A 26,851-nucleotide genomic window follows, 5' to 3' on the forward strand; every position below is an offset into this window, starting at 1 on the left:
AACTAACTGGGGGTCTGTGAACGGCAGACCCTTTTAGATCTTCAGGGTTTCGCTGCATGTTTAGAAAGCCCAAATCAGAAGGGTATGCTGCGCCCTTAATGGACGTGCCTGCATACCTGCTCCATGGTGTTCCCCCGGCGGCCTGGACCCTCCATGCCAGCCAGCCAGTGAGGCTGGAAACCTGCCCACCACTCCAGGTGGCTGTGGTCCTTTCCATTGCTAGCCCAGGTGTCTTCTGGATCCCATCATCTCTTCATTGGTTCATATTGTGGGCTCTGGCATTCATGGCAACCCTGCTCTACGTTGTCTCTCTGTAATGATGGGACAAAGCTCTCATAGCTTGGACTTCATGGACGTCTCCTCCTCAGCCAGGGCCCCTACAGGGACGGCTCTAATGAATGCTCAGGGGTTGGCAGATAAAACATTCCTTGTAAACTGTTATTTTTCTTCTGTTGCACTGGACGTCCTAGATATCAATCAATCAATCAATCAATCAATCAATCAATCAATCTTTATTGTCAACTACAAGTTGCATTGTAATCGAGATTACAGTTTCAGTACAAACTGTCCGTTACATACCTCACATACATTTTGGGGCTCGGGGGGGAGAGGTGGACTGAGGTGGACTGAGGCCATGCATGCCAAAGATATGGATGAAAGATGATGAGTTCTGCCGGCTGCTCATTTGTAATGCTCCATGGACTCTACTGGCAACAACAGAGAAGCTGAGAACAGGAAACTGCCAGGATCCCTCTCAGGAACCTGAGGAACAAAGCCACTGACTACCTCAGGATCCCGGTGTAGGCACAATCTGAGGTTCCTGGAGCTTCGTTTAGTGTCTTAGAAAGCACTGGCAGCTTTAATCTCAGCACTTGGTAAAAAAGCAGAGTCTCCAGAGAGATCCATGCACATGAAGGCAGAACCAGACAGCTGCAGGGGCTAGGCCAGAGGTGTGACTCTCGGGGCGTGTACTTGGTCCAGACATCAGAATGAGGTGTGAGACCAGGGCAAGGCAGGGGAATCCAGATGACCAGAACTGCTGACTGACTAAGAAGCTTCAGTACATGAAGGCAGGAGAGCAGCTGGATGGAGACGATTGAACTCCTGTAGGTGCAGCAGGAGAACCGGGATCTTCTCAGTCAGCCGGGCCAGAATCCTCACATTCACTGCTTCAGGAATCTAGTTGGTTCTCCTGTGCCATCTGGGTGTGAGCCTGGGAGGAGGGCATCATCTGGTGGGGCCTAGGCTGCTAGTTGAGTCTCGGGGGTCAATTGTTGGGGGTTGGGTTGATATTAATAAGGGCCTGCTTATTTCTGAAGGCCTGTCTTACCCCGGTTTAAGATTTGCCAGTAAAGGACAAACAATGATCAGAGGCAAACGTTTAAAATATGCATATTTAATTCATTTGGAATTCCAAAGGAGACACAAATGTTACCATTTCGCCGTATTCAGTATATTTACCCGGCCTCCTACCCCATGGTGCTGCAAACGATTCTGTCTGCTCTACACTACCCTAAATACATCTTTTAAAAAATGACTGCCCCACCTGATTAGTCTGGGGGGGGGGGGGGGGGCAGACATGGAGGCTCCAGGCGTGATCTACTCCCAAGGTTTCCATGCAGTACGGCTGATTTATTGCTCAACTATCCTATCAGGGGTCAAGCAAAATGCCCCCAAAGCCATAAACCAGCTCTCAACACATCCAGGTTAGAGGCCAGGAGTTCCTTTTATTATTCTCAATACAAATGCCTGATTAATATCATACAAATGCCTGATTAATATAACAACTAAGATATTTTCCTCAACAGTTGCCCAGGGGTCGCCCGGACCGTTGGTTCTCAGCGTCTGCCTGCAGAGGGGACTTCTGGGTACTTTGATTTAATTTATCGCTGAAGCTGAGCCAGGTCTGAATTTGTATTCATATCTCAGGGAGTATAACTGTTAGAAATGTTGTACAATTACACACTGTTTAAAGTTATTTACTGTTTATTAAATAACTCTCTGTCTGTTAAGTATTGTCTGGTGATGATCAGCTCTTAAGCTGATATCAAGACAATGATTGAAAGGGATGAATTCGAGCACTAGTGATCTTTTAACAGCAAAACCTGCACACACATAGAATAAAGGAGTGACAATTTCTTTTCAAGTCCAAGAATTTAATAACAGAAATAAAATGAACATCCAGAGAACATCACTGTATAATGCTGTTTATCTGAATTAACACTGTATTTCAATCAATAAATCCTCTCTACTAGGCTAGTGAAACTTAACTAAACTACTAAGCTAAATGACGATACAAAGAAGCTGAGCTAAGGAACTATTTACATGCAAAAGAAACAAAAGACAAAACAAATGTGGTTGGTTGTGCAGATCTGACTTAAAGAACATGGAATGCAGTTAAATTAACTTCACTAATTTAGAACAACATTTGGCATGTGTTTCAATCCATTCACAATGCAAATCCCGAGTTATGCAAGATGTTATTTGAGGAAATAACATTTTAAAGAATGATTTGCTCAGTAAGAATCTGTAAACTTTATGAACGCTGGATTTTATCAATGCGATTATACTTCCGGCAGCTAGGGGTCGCTGCAGCAATCGGTCTCTAAAATTGGCTAATCTAAAGTTATACAAAACGTCTTTAAATCAACGTTAATATTCAACATTAATGCGGTAATAATGCTCATAGCACTATTGAACGATGACAGAGCGGAACGAACAAGTTTTATGTTTGAAAAGGGCTTTTGTTGAATAACAGGAAATCGGAAGTTACCGGAGCTGATAGCCTTTTGGCTAGTGGACTTTCGGCGCTAACTTTAAAGCTTCGGCTTCTATTTTAGTCATAATGAGTGGGCCGGATAACATAAACATTAATATCCCATCAATGTATGAAACCCATGTGGAGAGAAAAATAAAACATACTCGAATCATTTCGGCAATGGTCTGATACACATGTTAGCACAAGCTACGTCCGTTAGCTCTTTGTGTTTAAAAACACCATGTACCAAAACCTTCCACACAAACTGTGTAACTCTCTCTGCTTATTTCTCTGTCCGACCTGTCGGTGCCTCGTGAGAGTTCGGTTCATTTAGGCCATCCAAGGAAGAGAGTCGTGATCCCGGTGAAATTTTATATTTTTTTGTCTTTCCAGCAGCAGCTAGCAGCTTAGCAGCAGCAGACATGCGGCCATGAGCCATGAGCTAGCTGCAACGTCGTTGGGATGGGCCTGGCCCGAGGCTCTGCAGTGTTCTCTGACCCGGTTGCAGTCACCATTTCAGCTCCTTTTCCTCTCAGCGTGGGAAGTGGGTAAAGGAGGCCGATCCGCGCCGTTTTAAGTCAGCTTTCCTGAGCTGAAGAGAAATAAAACAAGCTGTTCTTGGCATGGAGGGATTCCTTCCTCCGCCGCCTGACGCTGAAGTTCAGACAGCAGACTTAACTCTGATTTGCCCGGTCATGTCCTCCAGGCGAAGAGAGATTTCTCCCCTGTGCCAGCTTGTGGGTCTTTTCGGGCCCCGTGAGGCCCCATGCCTGGCTTGTACAGCTGGCTTCCCAAGCCAGCCTCTCTCCTCCTTTGTCTCAGGCAGGAAGATGTGAAGACGCTGGATTCCATGTGGCTTGCAGGGCGGCTAGCTGTTCCCACAGGTGTGTGGATCCAGGTGATGACAGAAGCACAGATAAAGTCTACGTTTAGCTGAAGCTGCCACTAAACACACCTTGCATTAAACAATATTGTGAATGTATGACTACGTTGGTTGTTGGTCCCTCTGATCCTTTTTCAGTTTGGTCTGCTGTTCTCCATCTCTCTGCAGGTATTGAAGCAGAATCCTGGATCTCTCTCTCAGGTTTGAGGCGGGTCATTCTAACCGAGGTTTAAGGTTGTTTTTAATGACCTCCTGACGTTTTGGCTGAAATGCTGCCTGAACATGAGTGTGTTACTTGTTGGTGTTGCCCTGATGAGCGGTTTGCTCTGCCTGTTTGAAACCTTCAGTCTTTTAATCTTGTATGATCTAGCTGGTCCTACATATCAGCAGGGCGCGTGGTTTATCTACGCTTTATCTGCTCTTAAGTTGGAAACTGGGGATGCAGTGTTTTGATTTCAAACCTGTTTTTTGCCATTTCACAAGTTTAAACGCTGCACTCTAGCCAGGCTTGTCATGTTTTGAGGCAAAACTTCACCAGTTAAAGTGAAAAAGTTTATTTACAACATATGAAAGATTCAGTAAAGTGGTTGAATCCTGGGTGCGAGAGAACGAGGGCGGGTTCCGGTAAGGTTGCCTCCTTTGAGTGAGCAACACTCCCTGGGAGTCCCTGGGAGACGGAAGTGTGCCGGTACACATCAGCTGGTGAGTATTAATGCTGTCCATCAGGGCAGGAACCTGTGGAACCAGCAGCATGTCTGTAAACATGCAGCAGATCATGAACCCGGCTGCAGGGGCAACAGCCTTCACAGCTTTGGGAGAGCAGCTGTTTCTGAGTCTATCAGTTTTAATGCTTTCCCTGATGGAAGTGGGCCAAAGCATAGCCATGGGGGGGGGGGGGGGGGGGGTCCATGGTGATGCGTCTGGCCCTTTGCTGGACTAGTGGGAGGAAGTCTACAGATCTGGACTTTAGACATCCTCCCACAACCCCCCGTGCTGACCTCACCACCGTGCTAAATCCTTCCTCTCCCCCACCACGCTGTTATACTGAGGCATGAAATGCTTTCTACTGTAGCTCTGCAAAGTTTTTGTTAGCGTAGTGGAACGTCCGGTCCGTTTGAGTTCCCTGAGCTGGTCACAGTCCAGAGGAGGTCAGGGATGTGGATGCCTGGCAGCTTGGTCTGTCTCTTGACCTGAACGCTGCCTCCCAGGCCTTTAGCTGCCATGCGTTCTGGATGGAGACACTCTGATATAGACAGTTGTTGTGTAATCCTAGATCAGCGCCCTCTTTGAACCCCTGAGCCAGGGATCAGGTCCACAGAGATGTGATCTTATGTGATCTGATGACGTTTAGCGTTTAGCCTTCACTTTTAGGCTTAATCGATGCTGCAATGATGATGATGGAGCTGAACTCTCTGACTCAGCGTGTCTGGACTACGATCTTTATGCTAGCGTCTTTATCTGGTCTTCGTCTTGTTCAAAAGGCTGCTGGCCGTCTTCTTACCGGCACACGTGAACACATCTATTGGTCGGCTCACCGATTATCACAGAGTTAAGCTTGAGCTGCTGCTGATAGCTCATAAATACTGCTGTTTATCTCTCAGGTCTGCTCCAGCCTTATCTGAAGCCTTTAAACGTTAGATGGACATCTTGGCTTCCTGTTCTTCAACCTTTTTCAGTAGCTTTGTGAGTCGTTGTCCTCAAACTGTCTTTAAAGTGTCGTATATGTCTGTTGGACGTCTTGCTTTGCCTTTATTTCTCCCTGATAAAGGCAAAAGCCCCTTGGCAACATTAATGAATTGGATTTATTTCAGGAAATGGTTTAGTCACCAGGCCACTCCCACATTCCTGCCTTCACTTTAATCCTTCACCCAACCCGCAGCACAGGACAAAAGTTGCTGAGGGTTTCTAGAGAAGCATTCCAGGCAGTAATTATTGCAGCAAAGCCTCTGGGCGATGAGAGGGGCATCAATGAACTTGGCTTGCCACTGAAAATGACCTTAAACAAAGGTCTTTCTCACCCTTCAGCCTGTTCCTCCTGTTGATGAGGGGTCTGATGATCAGCAAACGATGCTGTGGTGCTCTGTCTGCTCCTTCAGGCTGCTCCTTCAGGCTGCTCCTTCAGGCTGCTCCTTCAGGCTGCTCCTTCAGGCTGCTCCTTCAGGCAGCTCCTTCAGGCTGGTGCTGCCTCCTTGGCAAACACCCAGGCCACAGACATTATGCTACCTTCCTGAGAAGTGAACATTCAGGTTTTCCCGCAGATGGTTGAGTACCAGCATCACACTGCAGAGCGTCTCAGTCCATGTTTTCTGCTGCAGACTTCAAGCTCAGCTCCGTCACGCTGGCCGGCCGTCGACCTGCGAGGAACCCGTCTGTAAGTCTCTCCTCCGTCTTCCATGCTTTGACTTAGGGAAGGAGGTCAGCTCTTCTCTCTGAGGGGCACAGGGGCTCGACAGGTTGCATTCTGGGACCTTTGAGGGTTAACTTTAACTCTGACTGGATGCTGCTTACAGACCTTAGCATGTATGGTGTCTGGTGAGGACCACCAGGAGAAGATCTGTCCTCCACCGTAGAAGAAGTTCCATTCATCAGAGTCAGATTAATCAGGATACAGAGAAATGTCTGAACCGCCTTCTTCTGTTGGTCCAACCTGCCTAGAGCTGATTTTTGTAAGCAGAACAGCCATCACTGCACATGTTTCACACAGAAGAACACTGTGAAGGACCAGGTGAGGACAGCAGATACAGCTGAGGCTGCATATTTATCTCCTCAGTGACGTTAAATCAGATCCAACCTCCAGTCTCAGCTCACCACACAGACAGACAGCTGGACAGAATGCTCTCTATGGTGCTTCTGTAGAAGGTCTTAGAACACCGTGAAGGATCAGGTGAGGACAGCAGATACAGCTGAGGCCACATATTTACCTCCTCAGTGACGTTAAATCAGATCCAACCTCCAGTTTTAGCCCACCACACAGAGAGACAGCTGGACAGAATGCTCTCTATGGTGCTTCTGTAGAAGGTCTTAGAACACCGTGAAGGATCAGGTGAGGACAGCAGATACAGCTGAGGCCACATATTTACCTCCTCAGTGACGTTAAATCAGATCCAACCTCCAGTTTTAGCCCACCACACAGAGAGACAGCTGGACAGAATGCTCTCTATGGTGCTTCTGTAGAAGGTCTTAGAACACCGTGAAGGATCAGGTGAGGACAGCAGATACAGCTGAGGCCACATATTTACCTCCTCAGTGACGTTAAATCAGATCCAACCTCCAGTTTTAGCCCACCACACAGAGAGACAGCTGGACAGAATGCTCTCTATGGTGCTTCTGTAGAAGGTCTTAGAACACCGTGAAGGATCAGGTGAGGACAGCAGATACAGCTGAGGCTGCATATTTACCTCCTCAGTGACGTTAAATCAGATCCAGCCTCCAGTTTTAGCCCACCACACAGAGAGACAGCTGGACAGAATGCTCTCTATGGTGCTTCTGTAGAAGGTCTTAGAACACTGTGAAGGACAGGTGAGGACAGCAGATACAGCTGAGGCTGCATATTTACCTCCTCAGTGACGTTAAATCAGACCCAACCTCCAGTCTTAGCTCACCACACAGAGAGACAGCTGGACAGAATGCTCTCTATGGTGCTTCTGTAGAAGGTCTTGGAACACCGTGAAGGATCAGGTGAGGACAGCAGATACAGCTGAGGCCACATATTTACCTCCTCAGTGACGTTAAATCAGACCCAACCTCCAGTCTCAGCTCACCACCGTTGTTTCTATCGACTAAACATCAGGTTTTTATTCTTCAAATTCCCATCCGTCTCCTCAGGGCGGGGCAGAGTGACTTGGCTGCCTTTTACAACCTTCTCACAGCTGTTTGGCAGGATTCAGAACCAGTGCATCTGGGTCAGGTGGGAGCTGCCTTGGTCTCTAGGTTCTCTGGACACAGATCTCCACAGTATGGACGTGGTCGTCCCTGGAGGTCTGCTGGGGACGTTGTCCATCAGGAAGACCCGTTAGAGTCCAAGCTCTAGCCTCCTGACTGATGCGTCTGTTCAGCAGCATTTCTACATGATGTCATTTCCTGCTTAGAGCACCAGTGTCTTCTGCAGCAAAGCATCTCCACAGCATGATGCAGCCGCCCCCGTGCTTCAGACTGAGGTTCTGCTAGCTACTCTCTTTCCCTTTTACGTGTAACAAGGCTCGCTGCGACGCCAGTTTAGTCTCCTGCGTCCTCACGGCTCCAAACCGAAGCATCTAGAAGGGTTCTCCCATTCTGCAGCTCTTTGCTGAGTGGGTTAGGGTTAGAAAATAATTTTCTGTTCCGGGGTCGATTCACACAGTTCCCTGTCTGAACCCATTCCTCTCTGGGACACAGAACCCGTCTCCGTCCCGGACAGCATGGACGTTCCCACGCCGTCCATACTTGTGTAAAATGTTTTGAACAGATGAGCGTGGAACCTCCAGGTATCTGGGGAGGAACCGGACCGACAGCGGTCCAGAACTCTCTGCCTGGTTTTTAGGTTCTGGATTCTTGAGAAGTTGCCTTAAACTAAAGTTAAAGTTTTTCCTGTGTTTACCTCAGTTTCAGGGAATCAGGCTATCAGCGAGTCAGAAATGCGTGACCTTTGACCTGTGATCATCATCTGAATGTTTTAAAGGTATATTAAACTAGTTTAGTCTGATTTGAGGGAGGAAGAAATCAGGAAATCTGATCTAAGGAGGTAAAATGAATCAAACTTTTCCTACAAAGGTCTCAGAAATGAACTGGATGGTGACCTAGATAGAAATGTGGGGATATGGGTTCCAGGTTTCCAAATGTTAGTTCTGGATCAAACCGAAGGCCAGGTTTTGTTCTACGGGCCTAGATGTGAGCTACATGGAGGGCAGATGATCGTTCTGTCGCGGTCTCAGTATGGGTTAGCGGGCTAGCTGCTATTTAGCTAACGCTAACCCAGTTACCTTCAGCTAGGCAGCTAACACTAGCCCTCTAACCCTCAGCTAGGCAGCTAATGCTAATCCAGTTACGCTCAGCTAGGCAGCTAACGCTAATCCAGTTACGCTCAGCTAGGCAGCTAACGCTAACCCAGTTACCCTCAGCTAGGCAGCTAACACTAGCCCTCCAACCCTCAGCTAGGAAGCTAACGCTAATCCAGCTACGCTCAGCTAGGCAGCTAACGCTAACCCTCTTACGCTCACATAGCTCAGCTAAAACTAATCCAGTTATGCTCAGCTAGGCAGCTAACGCTAACCCTCTAACCCTCAGCAAGGCAGCTATCGCTAACCCTCTTACGCTTAGCAAGGCAGCTAACACTAACCCTCTAACCCTCAGCTAGGCAGCTAACGCTAATCCAGTTACGCTCAGCTAGGCAGCTAACGATAACCCTCTAACCCTCAGCTAGCTAGCTAAAGCTAATCCAGTTACGCTCAGCTAGGCAGCTAACGCTAATCCAGTTACGCTCAGCTAGGCAGCTAACGCTAACCCAGTTACCCTCAGCTAGGCAGCTAACACTAGCCCTCCAACCCTCAGCTAGGAAGCTAACGCTAATCCAGCTACGCTCAGCTAGGCAGCTAACGCTAACCCTCTTACGCTCACATAGCTCAGCTAAAACTAATCCAGTTATGCTCAGCTAGGCAGCTAACGCTAACCCTCTAACCCTCAGCAAGGCAGCTATCGCTAACCCTCTTACGCTTAGCAAGGCAGCTAACACTAACCCTCTAACCCTCAGCTAGGCAGCTAACGCTAATCCAGTTACGCTCAGCTAGGCAGCTAACGATAACCCTCTAACCCTCAGCTAGCTAGCTAAAGCTAATCCAGTTACGCTCAGCTAGGCAGCTAACGCTAACCCTCTTACGCTCAGCTAGCTCAGCTAGACAGCTAAAGCTAACCCTCTAACACTCAGCAAGGCAGCTAACCCTCTTACACTCAGCTAGGCAGCGTAGCGTAGGACTCAGGTGTGCTAAAGGGACACCTACAAAGTAGCAGAGGAGGGCTGGAGAGGCTCGGAGCGGCTGGAAGACGGTCTGAAAGCCTTTTACCTGAGGAAAACTACCGACTGGCAGGGGGCTGCAGTCTGAGGAGGTCCTGGAACAACACTGTAGCTCTGCTGGTTTAGTTTAGAAACAGCCAGAAGACTTAGACAAAGGAATCTTAATTAACTTAGATTCCTGAGAAGTGGGCATTCAGGTTCTCCTGCTGATGGATTTAGCTTGATGCCAGCAATTACAGCTGAGGGAGATCTCTGGGTGTTGCCTCTTTTTCAGCTTTGTGTGCTCTGAACCCAGCAGTGGACGTGATTTCAGTAGACATAAATCAGTGACCTGCTTCCTCCACCTGCTCACCGTAAAGCACGTGACCCCTCCAGAACCGCTCCAGAACCGCTCCAGAACCGCTCCAGAACCTGATCCTCCTCTCTCAGCCACCTCCCAGTCACTCAGTAACCTTCTTACTTTAGCTTTAGAGGTAGAACAATCCTGGCGCCATCAGAGGACACCCTGACTCTTGTTCTGTTCATCTGGAGCTTTAGTTCTGCTGGTTGGTACCAAGAACCCAGGTCACCACTGCAGTGATCTGAACCGTGGATGGACTGAAGCTCCAAGCCCCCCCCCCTAGTGGAGCGGGTGAGAAGTACAGCAGCTTCCTCATGCTGACGATGGTGTTTCTCCTGCAGGAGAAGCTGAGGCTCAGGTGACGTCAGCAGCATGGAGAACCCACAGAAGAAGAATCAGAGCAAAGCTCAGAGGTGAGACGCCCCTCACAGGGTTTCCTCAGACATGAAACTCCATCCTGTCTCAACTCACCTGTTCTCCTTTGCTACAGTAAGGGAGGACCTTCCAGCAAGCAGCCAGCAGAAGCAGGACCCAGCAGACCGTCCTCCAAGCGCTCCTCAGCATGTCCCAGCTGGTGCTGGCCTCGTCAGTAAGTCTCACCAAAGGAGTTTCAGACTGAACTCAGACGTCGGTAAAATAAAGAATAAAGTTGTCTTCAGACTGAATCTGCTGTAAGCTGGGCTCACTGAACAGTTCCTGAGCCCTGATTGGTTCTGACAGCCTGAAGGTAACGAGTAGCAGATGTCAAACCTTCAGTAGACATTGTTGCTCGTCACTGGGTGACAGTAGCCCAGGAGTCCACCCTGAACTGCTGGGTTGCTGGTTCTAACACCCACTCCGGCCTTCTCAGTTGTGTCCTTGGCCAAGACACCTGACCCGTTACCGGTGGTCCGGTGGTCCGGTGGTCCAGTGGTCCGATGGTCCGGCGGTCCGGTGGTCCGGCGGTCCGATGGTCCGGTGGTCCGATGGTCAGGTGGTCCGATGGTCCGGTGGTCTGAGGGTCCAATGGTCCGGTGGTCCGATGGTCCGGTGGTCCGATGGTCCGGTGGTCTGAGGGTCCGGTGGTCCGATGGTCCAGTGGTCCGGTGGTCTGATGGTCCGGTGGTCCAATGGTCCGATGGTCCGGTGGTCCGGTGGTCCAATGGTCCGATGGTCAGATGGTCCGGTGGTCCGGTGGTCTGAGGGTCCGGTGGTCCGATGGTCAGATGGTCCGGTGGTCTGAGGGTCCGGCGGTCCGATGGTCAGATGGTCCGGTGGTCCGGTGGTCTGAGGGTCCGATGGTCCGGTGGTCCGATGGTCCGGTGGTCCGATGGTCCGATGGTCTGATGGTCTAATGGTCCGATGGTCCGGTGGTCCGGTTGGTCCGATGGTCCAGTGGTCCGGTGGTCCGATGGTCCGATGGTCCGATGGTCCGATTGTCCTGGGTCCGATGGTCCGATGGTCTGGTGGTCTGAGGGTCCGATGGTCCAGTGGTCCGATGGTCCGGTGGTCCGGTGGTCTGAGGGTCCGGCGGTCCGATGGTCAGATGGTCCGATGGTCAGATGGTCCGGTGGTCCGATGGTCAGATGGTCCGGTGGTCCGATGGTCAGATGGTCCGGTGGTCCGATGGTCTGAGGGTCCGGTGGTCCGGTGGTCCGATGGTCAGATGGTCCGGTGGTCCGGTGGTCTGAGGGTCCGGCGGTCCGATGGTCAGATGGTCCGGTGGTCCGGTGGTCTGAGGGTCCGATGGTCCGGTGGTCCGATGGTCCGGTGGTCTGATGGTCCGGTGGGCCGATGGTCTGATGGTCCGGTGGTCTGGTGGTCCGGTGGTCCGATGGTCCAGTGGTCCGATGGTCCGATGGTCCGATGGTCTGGTGGTCCGATGGTCCGATGGTCTGGTGGTCCGGTTGGTCCGATGGTCTGGTGGTCCGATGGTCCGATGGTCCGAGGGTCCAGTGGTCTGGTGGTCCGGTGGTCCGATGGTCCGGTGGTCCGGTGGTCTGATGGTCTGGTGGTCCGGTGGTCCGGTGGTCCGATGGCGCCGATACATGGCAGCCTTCAGTCTGTCCAGGGCTGCCGTGGCCACATGGAGCTCACCACCGTCAGCCGGTGGACGTTACGCGTCAGTCCCAGCTGACGGACCCAACAGCGTTACGCTCAATGATGAAAGATTGATGAAACAGATTTAAAGAGCATTGAAACTGTTCTTAAAGTGTGACCAGAACACATTTCCTGTTGGGTTTCTCGTTTCTTTTTAGGAAAACAGAACCTGAGGAACCTGTTCAGGCACCTCAACCTGTGACTGAGGCTAAAGCTAAAGCTGATACCAAGCCCTCGATCTTTCGAAGGTAAGTTGGGACTATTTTCTGCCTCCATGACTCATTGACTGGGAACCTCCTCTGGGAGTAACCCGTCTACATGAAACCTTAATAACAGCGGTGCTGTATTTCAGCTGTGTAAGCAGACTATGTCCGTCAAACTTAAATGTTCTGGTCATTGCAGCCTTGTTCCCAGGTTTTGGACTGAAGACCAGGAAGGAATCTGGCCCTTGGTTTGTCCTCCTGATGACAAAGATGCTGTGAGTTATCAGCCGCCTTCTTCTGAGCAGCAGAACCTGGAGCTCTACATTTATTGACCAATAATGGGTCAATAATCAGAACCAGCGTTAAGTTTCTCCCACTTTGCTGTCAGTCAATAGATTTTCAGTATAAAAACACAAACATGCAGGACAGAACCAGCTTTTTAATATGCAAACATGCAGCGGTTTTAAGAGGAAGACCTGGTTGGACTGGTAGCAGTCAGCCTGGTCTGGATCTGGGTCCTCTGACCGTTCGGGGGGGGGGGGGGGGTATGAGGTGTAGTCCCAGGCTGGCAGCGTCCTCTGCAGACCTGAGTGCCTGCATTAGACCAGCAGGAACCTCTTCAGATGCTTCAACACCAGGCGAAGGCTTTCAGGACCTCAGATGTCGGCTGACCTGTGCATCTTTAGACTAAACCACATTCTCCAGATTAGAATGGAAGATAATGTTTCTTCTGGACAGCGTCTCCCAGGCCTGCATCCAGAAACAGACGTGCACCTAATACTCCCATTGATTTCTTTTGAAGGAGTCTAAGGTTTGGGTGAAGAAGTCTGTGGAAAACCTGAACAACACAGAGCTGATGCACTTCCACTGGTTCCTGCAATCTGCAGAGAAGTCTGTGGACGGCTTTGCACCAATCAAAAGGAGCCGTCTGCAGCACGCCGGCAGGCTGGACACAGTGGATCTGATGATCCAAACGTATCCCACTAACTACCGAAAGGTCACCGAGAAGATTATGGAGAAGATCAGCAAGAATAGACAAAATGTAATCATTTCTTTCTGCATCTTTATCATACATCAACAGATGTTTAGGAGCTTTCTCCAGTCAAGCTGTTAATAACTCGTATTCTACCTTTTCCTGTTCAGGAGGTATTTAACTGGGTCATGGTTAATTTGGACAATCTGGACGACAGAGAGCTGAAGTACTTCCACTGGTTCCTGCAAACTGCGGACGAGTCCAAGGACGGCTTCAAGCCCATCAAGAAGACTCGCCTGAAGGATGGGGACAGAATGGACACAGCAGATCTGATGGTCCAGACGTACGCCACAGACACCAAGCAGGTCACCAAGACCATCATGAAGAAGATCATGAGCAGTAAAGGTCCGTTAGATGGCAGACGGTCCACACATCACCTGTTCAGCTTTGAGTAATAATCAGAATCCACTCTTCATCGCTCTAACAGACAACGGTTTACCTGAAGCTGAGAAGCAGATGAAGATATCTTCTCCAGCGGCTGCAGAAGGTATGAGTCTATAACGGAAGATGATTGGTTTAGCCTGGATGCAGGTATTATGGTGTGTGGTGTTGTGCTATTACACAATGTTTAAAGTTATTTAATGTTTAATAAATAACTCTCTGTTAGGTATTGTCTGGTGAATATCAGACAAACAGCTGATATCAGGACAATAGATGAAAGGAATGATTTCAGCACCGACGATCTTTTAACAACAAACTCTGCACATATTAGAATAAATTAATGACAACTTCTCTTCAAGTTAGAGAATTTATTAACAGAAATAAATAAACATCCAGAGAACATCACTATATAATGCTGGTTATCTGAAATAACACTATATTACAATCAACAAATCCTCTCTACTAGGCCAGTGAAGCTTAACTAAAACTACTGAGCAAAATGAAGATTAAAGAAGCTAAGGAACTATTTACACACAAAAAAAAAAAAAAATAAAATGGTTGATCATCATCATCATCATCAGAATGATTCAGTGAATCCTGGTTCATTGCAGATCTGAGTTAAAGAACCAAAGTTCATCTTAAAGAACATGGAGTGAGGTTAAATTAGCTTCACTAATTTAAAACAACATCTGTCATGTGTTTTAACCCATTCACAATGCAGATTCTGAGTTACATTATTTGATGAAATAACATTTTAAAGAACGATTTTCTCCGTGAAAATCAGTATCTTTAGAACGCTTAATTTTATTAATGCGATTATACCTCTGGGAAGCTAGGGGTCGCTGTAGCGATCGGTCGCTAAAATGGGTTAATCATAAAGTTATACAAAACACCATTAAATCTGTCAGGAACCAAGACAGAAGACCCAGTATTCAGCCAGGCAAGCAGAGGGTCGAGTTAAAGGAAATTTATTAAACAGGCAGAACTAAAAGGGCATCTAGCCAGAAACGGGACGACAGCGTCCAAAAAGCAAAAATGGTCCAGAGCCGACAAACAAAAACAGTGGACAGGCTAGCTCCAACACCAAAGGACAGGTCCAGTCAGGCAACAGGCAGACAGTCAGAGCAGACAGGGGTCAGGCTAACAGATCAGGCAGGATTACAGGTAATTCAGGGGTCAGGCTGGCAAAGATATCCAGAGGCAAACCGGGTCAGACTCACCAGTAGGCACGGAATAATCTGGCAAAGAGCAATGGACGGAGTCAGGCATAAATAGGGGCGTGAACGAGTGAACGGTGTGGGAAACTACTTTCTGGGAACAAGTGGAAGTAATCAAAGGGTGGTGACTGAAAGTGAACTGATCTGACTGGTTAGTGACTGAAAGTGAACTGATCTGACTGGTTAGTGACTGAAAGTGAACTGATCTGACTGGTTAGTGACTGAAAGTGAACTGATCTGACTGGTTAGTGACTGGTGATGTGAACTGAGCTGACTGATTAATGGCTGATGACTTAGTGTTATGCCAGAAGCTGTTTGAATATTATTATTATTGTTATTATTATTAATTATATTTTGGTGTTATAATTTTAATACTAGGTCATTCAAACTCAAATAGTAGCTATAAGAAAATATGACTCAAATGGTGGTGATTATAAGGCTCTAAACTTGTAATGACTAAATACCACTAATGCATTTATTAATTAGCTGTTATGAACTCATTTATGCTGGAACAAGATAATCTGATCGGCTCCTGACCGAAGAGATTTATTCAGCAAGCTATGAGAACCCCAATATAACTGCAATTAGAGTTTAAATCCTTATTCCTTATCATCAATCCAATGATAATGTCTCTGTTTTAATGTCAGATGTTAAACACGAAAAGTGGTAACTCTATTTTCTGAAAGACCGTGCAACTGTGAATTGGAATGAACACAAACAGTTACTATTCCACAAGTTGTTGCTTTTATTGAACCAAAGGCAATTCCCTGTTACAGTAATTCTGCGATTCAACAACCGTGGGAACTCTACTCACTACTAAACTAAACATGCAAAATATATGTGGAAATAAAGGTCAAAAACGGATTAATATGAGAGGTAGCAAATCTTAGTTCAACTCACAGTTTTTTAAAATCACATTCAAGACGTCGGCATTTGACGTAACAGCATTGAAAGACAGAGACAGCTCTGAGAACGGGGATAGACGCTTCAGACGCTTTTCAGCAAGCTAGCTACAGCTTAACCACTCTGTACCTTCCCAAGATGGCGACTATGACACGTGACCTACAACCTTGCGTGATACGTAAAGGGGAAAGTCTTAATGACGTAACCAGCGCTTAAGCTGACGTGGGGTGGCACCTTGATGAAGAGGCGCCCCGAATGAGAGATTAGAAACGGGGGGCCGTGAACTGAGGTTTAACAAAGAGAATGAACTCACTGATAAGAACAGGAAAGATAGAACGAGGAAAAGATGGAAAAATCGGCTATCGGCGGAGCCACTTATAAGCACAAATCAACACAGCCAAAATCACTTTTAAAATGCATGCACATACAACAGGAGATATTCAGCAGTTAAAACAATTAAACTAAATTCCTACTTCTGCCCAGGCACTAAAATAAAACCACCCTATGGCTAAAAAGAGAAATAAAAGGGGAAATTCCCGTTTACTTGTGTTGTCTTCAGGGAAGTCCTGAAGACAACAGGACTTGCATATGCAAAGTGATCAAAGGACCTGGCCCAGTTAGGTGGTGTCTGTTGGTGTCTAGGTCCCAGAGCTGAGCCTTGGGGGACCCCTGAATGCTGAACAAGCCATGGTATGATGGATTAGTAGCCAGCGAGGTATAAGTCTGGCCAGGAGTGGACCAGGAGGGGATTGTTGGAGCTCAGAATGTCTGCAGACAATCTCCAGCATGTTCTGAGAGTAGCTCTGCAGGATCCCTTCATCAGAATGGAGTAATTTCACTGATCTATCGTCCCTTCCTGTAGAGGAAGAGCTCTCCAAGATGCTGGACCAGTTTGTCAAGAAAGCTCCAAAGGAAACCCTGACCCAGCTCTCAGAGGCTCTGGTAGCTGATGGAGTGCTGAAGTCCTCTGAGAAGGAAAACATCCTGCAGAAGAACCACACCAGAGCCAACAAAGCCAGCTGCCTTGCTGACACCGTCATGGCTAAAGGAACCGGGGCCTGCAAGAAGATGATTGATCACCTGCAGACTGTGGATGCTCCACTTTCCTCCAAGCTAGGCTTGCTCTCTGGGCCGTCTGCCCAACAAGGTGAGTTGTACTCACAGCTGCTGCTTCACACACTTTAGATCTAGTTAGTTTGGGGCATCTTCAACGATGTTCTAACAATGTTCTTCACAGCATCAATGATCTGTGTCTCCTGCTGCCCCTCAGGTAACACTTCACAGGAATCAAAATTCAAATCAATAGGCGAACCAGGACTGGCCTTTCAACAGTTTCTCGGTTTAGCAAAAAAGTAAGTTTTTCTAACATGTCTGAGAAACCTTTATCACATTTTACTGCTTGATTAAAACCTTAAACCTGTTGTTCATGGATGGAGATTTAGCAGTTTAAGTCTATGCAGTTGTCTGTTTTGCTTTGGTAGCACAATAAGAAACGATGCAGTAGGAAAAGAAAGCCCCTCCTCGCCTTCCTGTGTATCAGCGCTGTAACATAGGTCACATGATCATCAGCTGATCCAGGCCGCCCGGCTGTGAAAGCAACCCGACGCGTCTCTAATTTATCTATTTCTGCAAGAAGCAGATAACATCTAATCCCACGATCCTCCACTCACCTCAGCATGTTGGACGCTTGAAGCTTAGAGTCTTACTTCGAGGTCTGTCCTGCTAGGAAGTAGTTGCTTGGTTTGATAAGTTTATCGCTTGTATTCAATGGACGTTTTTGAACGTTGCCAAATACCACTTAATTTGGTTTAATTTAAAAAGTGTGGAATCCTTGTTGTCCCTGTGAGAGAAGCCCCTTGGCAGCCAGACCTAAAACACGGTGGTGTGCTGCTAAGCTGTCCTTGCTCCTATCAACGTGTGTGCATCATAGACCAGAGGCCAGGAGGGGCCGTCAATCATCACCACATATTTATATCATTTTGGACATTTAAATCCCATATTAACAATTCTCAGTCTTTCCGAGAGCTGGACCGTGATCTCAACATGTCCGACATACGTTTTTCTTCTCTCACTGGTAATTAGTAAAGATATTTGCTACAGAGTAGCCCTGACCGGTGTTTCTATCATCTTCTGACCCTCAGACCTCTAGATGATGAGAAGGAGAGCTGGAGCCAGATCTGTCCTGAGGGGGACAACGACGCAGTAAGTCACGTTCATCATTTTCAAGCTAAGCGTCTTTGACAGAGACGAGGCTGAGTCCAGGACGGTTGGCCGTTCTGGTCATAGAGGCAACAGGATTTATGGCAGACCCGTTTACATGCAGTCAGAACGGCGGTTCCCCTGGACGGCCTTTCTCTGCAGTCCTGATAGCCGTCAGCTCACCTTACTGGACTCGTTGCCGGCTAAACTGTTCCCCTGATTTATTTTTAAGGACACAAAGGAGTGGCTGAAGGAATCTCTGGAAGACCTGGACAGCAGGGAGATGAAGTACTTCCACTGGTTCCTGCAAACTGCAGACAAGAACAAGGACGGCTTCAAGCCCATCAAGAAGAGCCGCCTGGAGCATGCAGACCGACTGGACACGGTGGACCTGATGGTGCAGATGTACACCACTAACACCAGGGAGGTGGCAGAGAAGATCTTCAGGAAGCTCAATAAAAACATAGGACATGTAATTATACTTTATCCTGTATTACGTACACATGAGTGTGGTTGAACTTAACCATGCCAGCATGAGCTCACTCAGGTTCCTGACCTGATCTGATTTTAACACCAAATCTGTTCCAACATTGAAAGGATTTAAGTTACTGGCTTCTGGACATCTTGGACGACCTGGACGATAGAGAGATGAAGTACTTCCACTGGTTCCTGCAAAGTGCAGACAAGTCCAAGGACGGCTTCAAAGCCATCAAGAAGAGTCAGCTGGAGGGTGCAGACAGGCTGGACACGGTCAATCTGATGGTCCAGACCTACGCCACCAACACCAAGGAGGTGACGGAGAAGATTGTGGAGAAGATAAAGAGCAACAAAGGTCCGTCAGCCTGAAACATCTCCTGATAACATCTGTTCTGATTAAACTCTGATCCAACCGCGTCTCCTGGTTCCCAACAGACAACACCGTAGCCGAGGTTGAGGGGCAGATTCCGCCATCATCTCCACCTGCTGCAGAAGGTACGACAACCTCAGAAGAGACGTTTCCATCCTAGATTATTATTCTGTCACCAACGTACTGAGCAGCCAGCTGCACTCTCTAAACTGCGTTTATTGTCAGGTTTCAGTGACAGAAACATTTTCATGTTTTCAGGCGTTATTGAGTGGGTCTGAAACAGCTTCTTATATTTATAGAAAACCAGCCGTTATCTTACTTTATTAGATCATTGAAGTGCAAAAACACATCAATAAATGATGCTTTGCACCAGATTCACCTTAAGCTAGTTTGCATCTGTAGCCCCTGATCAGGTCTAAAATCCTTCACTGTTCACTCGTACCCTGTTCACAATCACTCTACATATCAAATATTACTCAATACCATAACTAGTTTTCATTATGAATGCTGACACTGCTGGTTATCTAATGACGGTGAAGAAGTCATGAAGTCTGGAGTAATAAAAACACTATAAAATGTAACATGAGTCACGTAAACAGCAGCTTCACCTGATTGTGGACAGATTCAAACGGTGAGTGACGAGATGAGCTTAGTCTGAACTGTAGAGCCGACCCCAGCTGGGTTCTCCCAGTAAGAGACCCCCTTCCCTCCCTCCTGGTCTCCTCCTAGCATGAGACCTCGTCCTCCAGAGGAAACTAAACGCCTTCGTCTCAGGTAGAGGCGTTTACTTTGCTAAATGCTCAGTACCCCCATTGGGCCACTGGTATAGACAAGTCGTCCAGGGTTACCCCTCTACGCCAGTCTGGACTCGCTCCATCCTGCAGTCAATTAGTCAATTATTATCACATTACGTCTTTAACTCATACAACATGGCATAAAAAGCATGCTTCTTAAACCCGGTATAGCTCCTCTACAGTAACACCCCATAAAACACAGACCTTTACGGCATTGTGATGTTCAAACGTTTCCATCAGAGTCCAGAGTGAGCTGCAGTGGGTTTCTGTCTTTCTGCCTGCAGAGGAAGTGCTCACCAGGATGCTGAATGACTTTGTGGAGAAAGTACCAAAGGAGACCTTCAACCAGCTCATGGAGGCTCTGATAGGTTCAAAAGCCCTGAAGTCCTCAGAGAAGAAGGAGATCCTGCAGAATCACACCAGGGTAAACATGGCCAGCTGCTTTGTTGACATCGTGACAGAGAAAGGAGCCGACACCTCCAAGGAGGTGATCACCCGTCTTCAAACCATCGACCCTCAGCTGTCCACTGAGCTGAGCACACCTTCTAGTCCAGGTGGGTTCCCACAGCCCTGGTGGCAGGTGCTCTGTACCATTAACTGGTTCCTTCTCTACATCCCTGTGGTAAGATGAACACCATCTCCTGTTTGAACCTTCTCCAGGTCGCAAGTCCCGTAAAAAGTCCTCTGCTGTCAAAAAGTAAGTCCTACAAGTTTTAAAGTTCACATTCAGGTCAACGTCTCTGAGCTGCTACACAAACGTTCTCACCCAGCGAAGGAACTCACAACGCTAGCCCAAACATTGAGAAAAACTCAACCAGAGGGCCTTTTATTTGCCTCATGGCCATGTCTGGTTCTTCAGAAAAGCTTCCAAGGAATATATGTAATAATAAGATATGAACAAACTGGCCTCTGTTGTAAATGAGAACTCATGTCTCAATGAGAGCTCCTGTAGAAATGAAGGTTTAATAATAACAGTACCTGCTAGCAGAATGTAAACCTGGTAATACACAGAGACTCAGCGTTCAACAGACCGCGGTACCTTGGTGTTATTTGGACCCAAACATTTCAGAACAATAGTCCAGAACATTATCTCTACTAACAGTTCAGTCTGCATTAAAGGCCTAATGTGTAAGGTCAGTACCAGGACAGAACCGCTGCTCTTATGTCACAGAAGAAAGTTCTGGCTCTGTATTATCCCTGAACCTAACTGGGTGGAGCCCCGCTTTTTTGGTTTTGACTGTTCGTCTACACCCAACAACGTGAGAGTGGGGGGTTTAAATCCTCCTGGTCTCTGTTCTCGGTGCCGTACCTGTGTGAGGTGGACCCGGTACAGGTGCCGCATGTCTGCAGCCAGGTTAGCAGACGGTTTAAAACCCACAGGGGGGTCTAATCTGTCAAAGTCATCTGAAGCAGCAGCTGAACCTGTTCCTCCGGCCATATGCGCCTTTCTAAGCAAGGAGGTTGGTACACATGTGCATGTTGAGTTATACAGAACATAGTGCCTCCTAGGGGCCTGGCAGGGAACGTACACCGTTTTTAGCATTTTCACCAGTGTGCTGTTCACAGAGCTCACCACAAAAACTTTATCATGGAGATTTGTTGACAAAAACAACAAACCAGTCACTCAGTGCTTAGTGATCATTCCTCTGGACAAACCCCATCTATGATCTATACAGCCACATTTCAGACATAAAACCTTTAGAACAAGAAATGACAATAATAATTTACAAGGAAAAAAATAAGTGCAGAACTGGAATAAATAAAAAGTCTTTAAATGACAACACTGAGCCCTCAGAAATGACCCAAATAATCAGAAACCATTCTCAAGAAGCAGCTGAAAAACTACCAGAGAGAAAACAAAATGCAGAAATCATGGAAAGGATCCTCTGACTGTCAAATAAACAAAACTTTCTATGTTCTAAAGACCCAGGGTGATGTCTAAGGAACAAGAGGACTGTTGGCGCCAGATTTGCCCACCGGGGGACAAAGACGTTGTAAGTCAACCTGGATCAGATTTCAATTTGGAGTTGAACCTCTTTTGTTTCCTTCAGCTCCTTCGTGGTTAATGAGTTAGGCTGTAATGTTAAAGTGTTGCTCTTCATTGACAAGATGCACCTGTTCTATATGTTGATTATCTAGAATTAGCAATAAAATAGCAGAAAACGGTCTGCAGATACTGAAGAAAGGCAAATGGTCTCTACCCTATTAAGGTCTATGAGATGTTTCTCTCCTAACAGTTCAGTCTACATCAATTATCTCTACTAACAGTTCAGTCTACATCAGTGATATCTACTAACAGTTCAGTCTACATCAGTTATATCTACAAATAGCTACGTCTACATCAAGTATCTCTACTGACAGTTCAGTCTACATCAGTTATATCTACTAACAGTTCAGTCTACATCAAGTATCTCTACTGACAGTTCAGTCTACATCAAGTATCTCTACTGACAGTTCAGTCTACGTCAGTGATATCTACTAACAGTTCAGTCTACATCAGTGATATCTACTAACAGTTCAGTCTACATCAGTTATATCTACAAATAGCTACGTCTACATCAAGTATCTCTACTGACAGTTCAGTCTACATCAGTTATATCTACTAACAGTTCAGTCTACATCAGTTATATCTACTAACAGTTCAGTCTACATCAGTGATATCTACTGACAGTTCAGTCTACATCAGTTATATCTACTAACAGTTCAGTCTACATCAAGTATCTCTACTGACAGTTCAGTCTACATCAAGTATCTCTACTGACAGTTCAGTCTATGTCAGTGATATCTACTAACAGTTCAGTCTACATCAGTTACATCTACTAACAGTTCAGTCTACATCAAGTATCTCTACTGACAGTTCAGTCTACATCAGTTATATCTACTAACAGTTCAGTCTACATCAGTTAACTCTACTAACAGTTCAGTCTACGTCAGTGATATCTACTAACAGTTCAGTCTACATCAGTTATCTCTACTAACAGTTCAGTCTACGTCAGTGATATCTACTAACAGTTCAGTCTACATCAGTTAACTCTACTAACAGTTCAGTCTACATAAATTATCCCTACTAACAGTTCAGTCTACATCAGTTATCTCTACTAATAGCTACGTCTACATCAAGTATCTCTACTGACAGTTCAGTCTACATCAGTTATATCTACTAACAGTTCAGTCTACATCAATTATATCTACTAACAGTTCAGTCTACATCAATTATCTCTACTAACAGTTCAGTCTACATAAATTATCCCTACTAACAGTTCAGTCTACATCAGTTATGTCTACTAACAGTTCAGTCTACATCAATTATCTCTACTAACAGTTCAGTTTACATCAGTTATCTCTACTAACAGCTCAGTCTACATCAGTTATCTCTACTGACAGTTCAGTTTATATCAATTATCTCTACTAACAGTTCAGTCTACATCAATTATCTCTACTAACAGTTCAGTCTACATCAATTATCTCTACTAACAGTTCAGTCTACATCAGTTATCTCTACTAATAGCTACGTCTACATCAAGTATCTCTACTAACAGTTCAGTCTACATCAATTATATCTACTAACAGTTCAGTCTACATCAGTTATCTCTACTGACAGTTCAGTCTACATCAATTATCTCTACTGACAGTTCAGTCTACATCAATTATCTCTACTAACAGTTCAGTCTACATCAGTTATGTCTACTAACAGTTCAGTCTACATCAATTATCTCTACTAACAGTTCAGTTTACATCAGTTATCTCTACTAACAGCTCAGTCTACATCAGTTATCTCTACTGACAGTTCAGTTTATATCAAGTATCTCTACTGACAGTTCAGTCTACATCAATTATCTCTACTAACAGTTCAGTCTACATCAATTATCTCTACTAACAGTTCAGTCTACATCAGTTATCTCTACTAATAGCTACGTCTACATCAAGTATCTCTACTGACAGTTCAGTCTACATCAGTTATCTCTACTGACAGTTCAGTCTACATCAATTATCTCTACTAACAGTTCAGTCTACATCAATTATCTCTACTAACAGTTCAGTCTACATCAGTTATCTCTACAAACAGTTCAGTCTTAAACAGGCTTAAATCGGAGGCAGCAAGACTTTCGTTCAGTTCTTTCTGAAAAGGCTTCAACACCTATCCAGGAGTCTTTGTCAGTCTTGGTGGCTCACATTGAGCCACTTGAGCTCCGATTTAAGTCTGTTTACTGTTGTGATGACCCAGATAACAGAGCATTTTCAGTGGCAACAGCTCAGTCATATTGACTCGTCTCTAACAGTTCAGTCAGTGTCAGGTATTCATGCTAACAGTTCAGTCTTTGTGATCTCTGACTACTGAGGTCCTGGGATGATGACAATTAAGTAACTTTTTCATATTCTTGAAAGGTTTTGAAGCTCTGGTTAAAGCGCACTTTGGAAGATTTAAAAAACAAGGAGCTAAAATACTTCCACTGGTACCTGCGAATGGCAGATGAGTCCAAAGACGGCTTTAAACCAATCAGAAGGTACCGCCTGAAGTATGCGGGCCGACTGGACACGCTGGATCTGCTGTTGCAGATGTACTCTGCAAAGGCCAAAGAGGTGACAGAGAAGATACTGGAGAAGATCCGTAACAATAAAGCACAGGTGAATATATGAATATTTATACATGCAGTACACAGTTAAGTCCAAAATATTAAATAGCAATAGAGCGCTGGTGAATACAGCCCTCCTCATTAAGTGGACGTGATTCAGAAGCTGAGGCGTTGGTGAGAACTGACCCTTCTTGTTCCTTCTGTCCTACTTTGCAGCATATGCTCCTGGACATTTTTGAAGAAATGGGCGACATGGACCTTAAGTACTGCCAGATGATGCTGCAGAATACTGACAAGTTCATGAGTAACATGCCATCCATAAAAAGGGTTTCTGTGGAAAACCAGGAGATAGTGAGCTCAGTAGGCATGATGATGCATATGTACAGCGCAGAGCACAGAGAGGAGTTAGCCAGAGCTCTGAATGAAATCCAGGAGAGCACAGGTCCGTTCAAATGAAAAGCACCATGAATAACCTGACATATTACACCACTAAAATCCCACATTTATGCTCTGCAACAGAAAACCTGTGTGAAGATGAGGATGAGGACAGCATGTCTCCAGAAGCTATAAGAGGTGCGTGTTTCTGATGGAAAATCACACTCAGACCTCTGATGCAGTTAAGAGACTTTTACAAAAAGGTTAAATATCCCAGTTTGGAGCCAGAAGGGATCAAATATAGAGAAAAACCAGCAGATTATAAAGCCGTCTGACTACATGTCTCCTGAGCTTCTCTGGACCATCTGTCCTCTATGAAACGTTGCTGCTTCTATCCTGGGTGGTCCAGGTTCCCTACAGAACCGGGTTTCTAACCAGGCATCTGATTTCTCCAAGTCCAGTGAGACCGGCTGGAAGTCACACACCTTTAAAAGGAAGACTTTTCATTCTAAAATATAATCTTTGGAGTCTGATACATTGCTGTTGTGTATTTCTGTTGCAGAAAGAAGAATAAAGAACATGCTCCTGGAGTTTATAAGGAAAGTATCCAATGAAACCCTGGAACAGCTCTTGAAGAACCTCGTTGCTGATAAAGTCCTGACAGCCTCAGAGAGCAAAGCTGTTGTTGAGAAGAACCGCACCAGAGTGAACAAGGCAAGCTGCTTGATTGACATGGTGAAGGAGAAAGGATGCGATGCCGGCCAGAAGCTGCTCAATCATCTTCAGGCAATAGATGCTCCACTGTTCTCTGAGCTGGAGCTGACCCAGCCTCCTCCTTTACAACAAGGTGAGTTCTGCAGATCTGCCATGCTGGCCGTGTTTCACATCTGCTGCTGAGGAACCAGAAAACATGCAGGTCCAGTTTAAACTGGAGGAAACCAGGAGTGTTGAGCAGCTTTTTAAATCATTCATCTGCTGCATAAGTTCAAACTGTTGGACTTAATCGTTGCATCATACTGCTTAGAGTACCAGAACCTGCCTGCTGATGTCCTGGTTCCCCCAATAACAGTCTGTTCATCTGCTGATTTCCTAGAACTGTTGGAGCTTCTAGGCTTAAAGACGAAGGAGGAGGGGAAAACCAAGGATGGCGAAAAAGCAGAAGGAGATAAAACGGAGGAAAAGGGAGGCGACCAATGAACGGGAGAGACGGGTAAAGCACCAGTGGGTTGAGGAGGGCATCATCTATGAGAACCTGAGAACCAGACGCCCTGGCTGAGAACACTGAGATTTAAAGGCATGATGCACACATGATGACTTTGAAGGAATATCTAAACCTCAGAGTTCTCCGCCATGCAGACCATCACTCCCTGAAGACATCTGATCAGAGCGACCACTGCCTCATCGGTGGTCTGCAGTGGACGGGCAGAACTTCTAGGTGTTCCCATGCAGCCGGTAGGCTCTCACCTTAGAACATTACCTGAGGTCTATCTCCACCCGCCTGAGCTCTAGGATACACAAATACATCGGTGTGTATTGCACCTAGTGAAGTCCATCTTCTGGTGAACGTTTAGCTAAAAACACAAAAACAGACCGATTAATTACGCTACTTGACATCTCCTTGGAACACTACAGTTCAACAATGTTATCGCTCTCCATCCAGATGTTTCCTTTTCTAGCTTGTACTCCCCTTGCTGGGAGCCAGGCCATTCTGACCCGGTATGACCCATTTGATGTTTACCAAACCTGCACCAGCAGCTTCAGCAGACCAGGACAGGGTCTGTGGGTCTGATGTAGACCCACAGACTGTGGGTCTGATGTAGACCCACAGACTGTGGGTACTTGGAGACGGAGGGGAGCCTCTGACCAGGACCTGGTCCACTACTAACAGCGGTCCTGAAGGATCCAGTCTGGTGTGGACAGAACTAACTTCAGGTGGGAACCCATTGAGGACGGTTCTCCTCTGAAGTTCGCTCCCTGGGACCTGGATCAGCCTACCAGTCGGGGACTCTGTCTGTGTTTACAGGGGATTGCTGTCAGCTTGGTGTTTCTCTAACCTTCCTCTGGGACTCCTTCAGCAGAAAGGGTTCTGGAAAGACGTGGTGGAAATCAGGTCGCTCTCAGTAGTTTATCATTCCTTGGAGCTACCTGGACCTGCTGTAGTCCTGGTACAATGGGTCCTCCATGATGTCTGTTCTATAGGGTCTGTTCTAAGGTATCTGTCCTACAGATCTCATCCCAGGACCATGTTGCTTTTTAACGCCATCAGTAGATGTTCTGCC

General features: G+C 46.5%; 1 protein-coding gene across 2 annotated transcripts; it reads left to right on the forward strand.

Annotated features, from left to right (window-relative positions):
* The first annotated feature begins 5,293 nt into the window (after nucleotides 1–5,293).
* Nucleotides 5,294–26,362, forward strand: LOC105922036. 2 transcript variants are annotated; one of them, XM_036133817.1, is made up of 22 exons: nucleotides 5,294–6,012; nucleotides 10,309–10,380; nucleotides 10,458–10,556; nucleotides 12,205–12,294; nucleotides 12,449–12,524; nucleotides 13,052–13,291; nucleotides 13,393–13,627; nucleotides 13,710–13,769; nucleotides 16,646–16,930; nucleotides 17,054–17,135; nucleotides 17,925–17,985; nucleotides 18,215–18,454; nucleotides 18,580–18,814; nucleotides 18,895–18,954; nucleotides 19,908–20,177; nucleotides 20,284–20,320; nucleotides 21,548–21,617; nucleotides 24,010–24,249; nucleotides 24,414–24,639; nucleotides 24,717–24,770; nucleotides 25,135–25,419; nucleotides 25,666–26,362. In XM_036133817.1, exons 2-22 carry the CDS (start codon nucleotides 10,340–10,342, stop codon nucleotides 25,767–25,769), a joined length of 3,090 nt encoding a protein of 1,029 aa, XP_035989710.1. In that variant the 5' UTR covers nucleotides 5,294–6,012; nucleotides 10,309–10,339; the 3' UTR covers nucleotides 25,770–26,362. The 2 variants fall into 2 exon arrangements, with proteins under 2 accessions (XP_035989710.1, XP_035989711.1); XM_036133818.1 differs by lacking the exon at nucleotides 5,294–6,012 and having other exon boundaries at nucleotides 10,146–10,380.
* Nucleotides 26,363–26,851: the final 489 nt, after the last annotated feature.

Source organism: Fundulus heteroclitus, unplaced genomic scaffold, assembly GCF_011125445.2.
Source record: "Fundulus heteroclitus isolate FHET01 unplaced genomic scaffold, MU-UCD_Fhet_4.1 scaffold_68, whole genome shotgun sequence".
NCBI classification, from domain to species: domain Eukaryota; kingdom Metazoa; phylum Chordata; class Actinopteri; order Cyprinodontiformes; family Fundulidae; genus Fundulus; species Fundulus heteroclitus.

What these genes read in the sequence shown, in the direction of transcription:
- LOC105922036 (XM_036133817.1), top strand. Translation starts at nt 10,340, where the DNA reads ATGGAGAACCCACAGAAGAAGAATCAGAGCAAAGCTCAGAG. An exon ending in TCAGCAAGAATAGACAAAAT is followed by an intron (nt 13,292 to 13,392) that starts GTAATCATTTCT and finishes TTTCCTGTTCAG; the next exon opens with GAGGTATTTAACTGGGTCAT. An exon ending in TTTCTCGGTTTAGCAAAAAA is followed by an intron (nt 17,136 to 17,924) that starts GTAAGTTTTTCT and finishes TCTGACCCTCAG; the next exon opens with ACCTCTAGATGATGAGAAGG.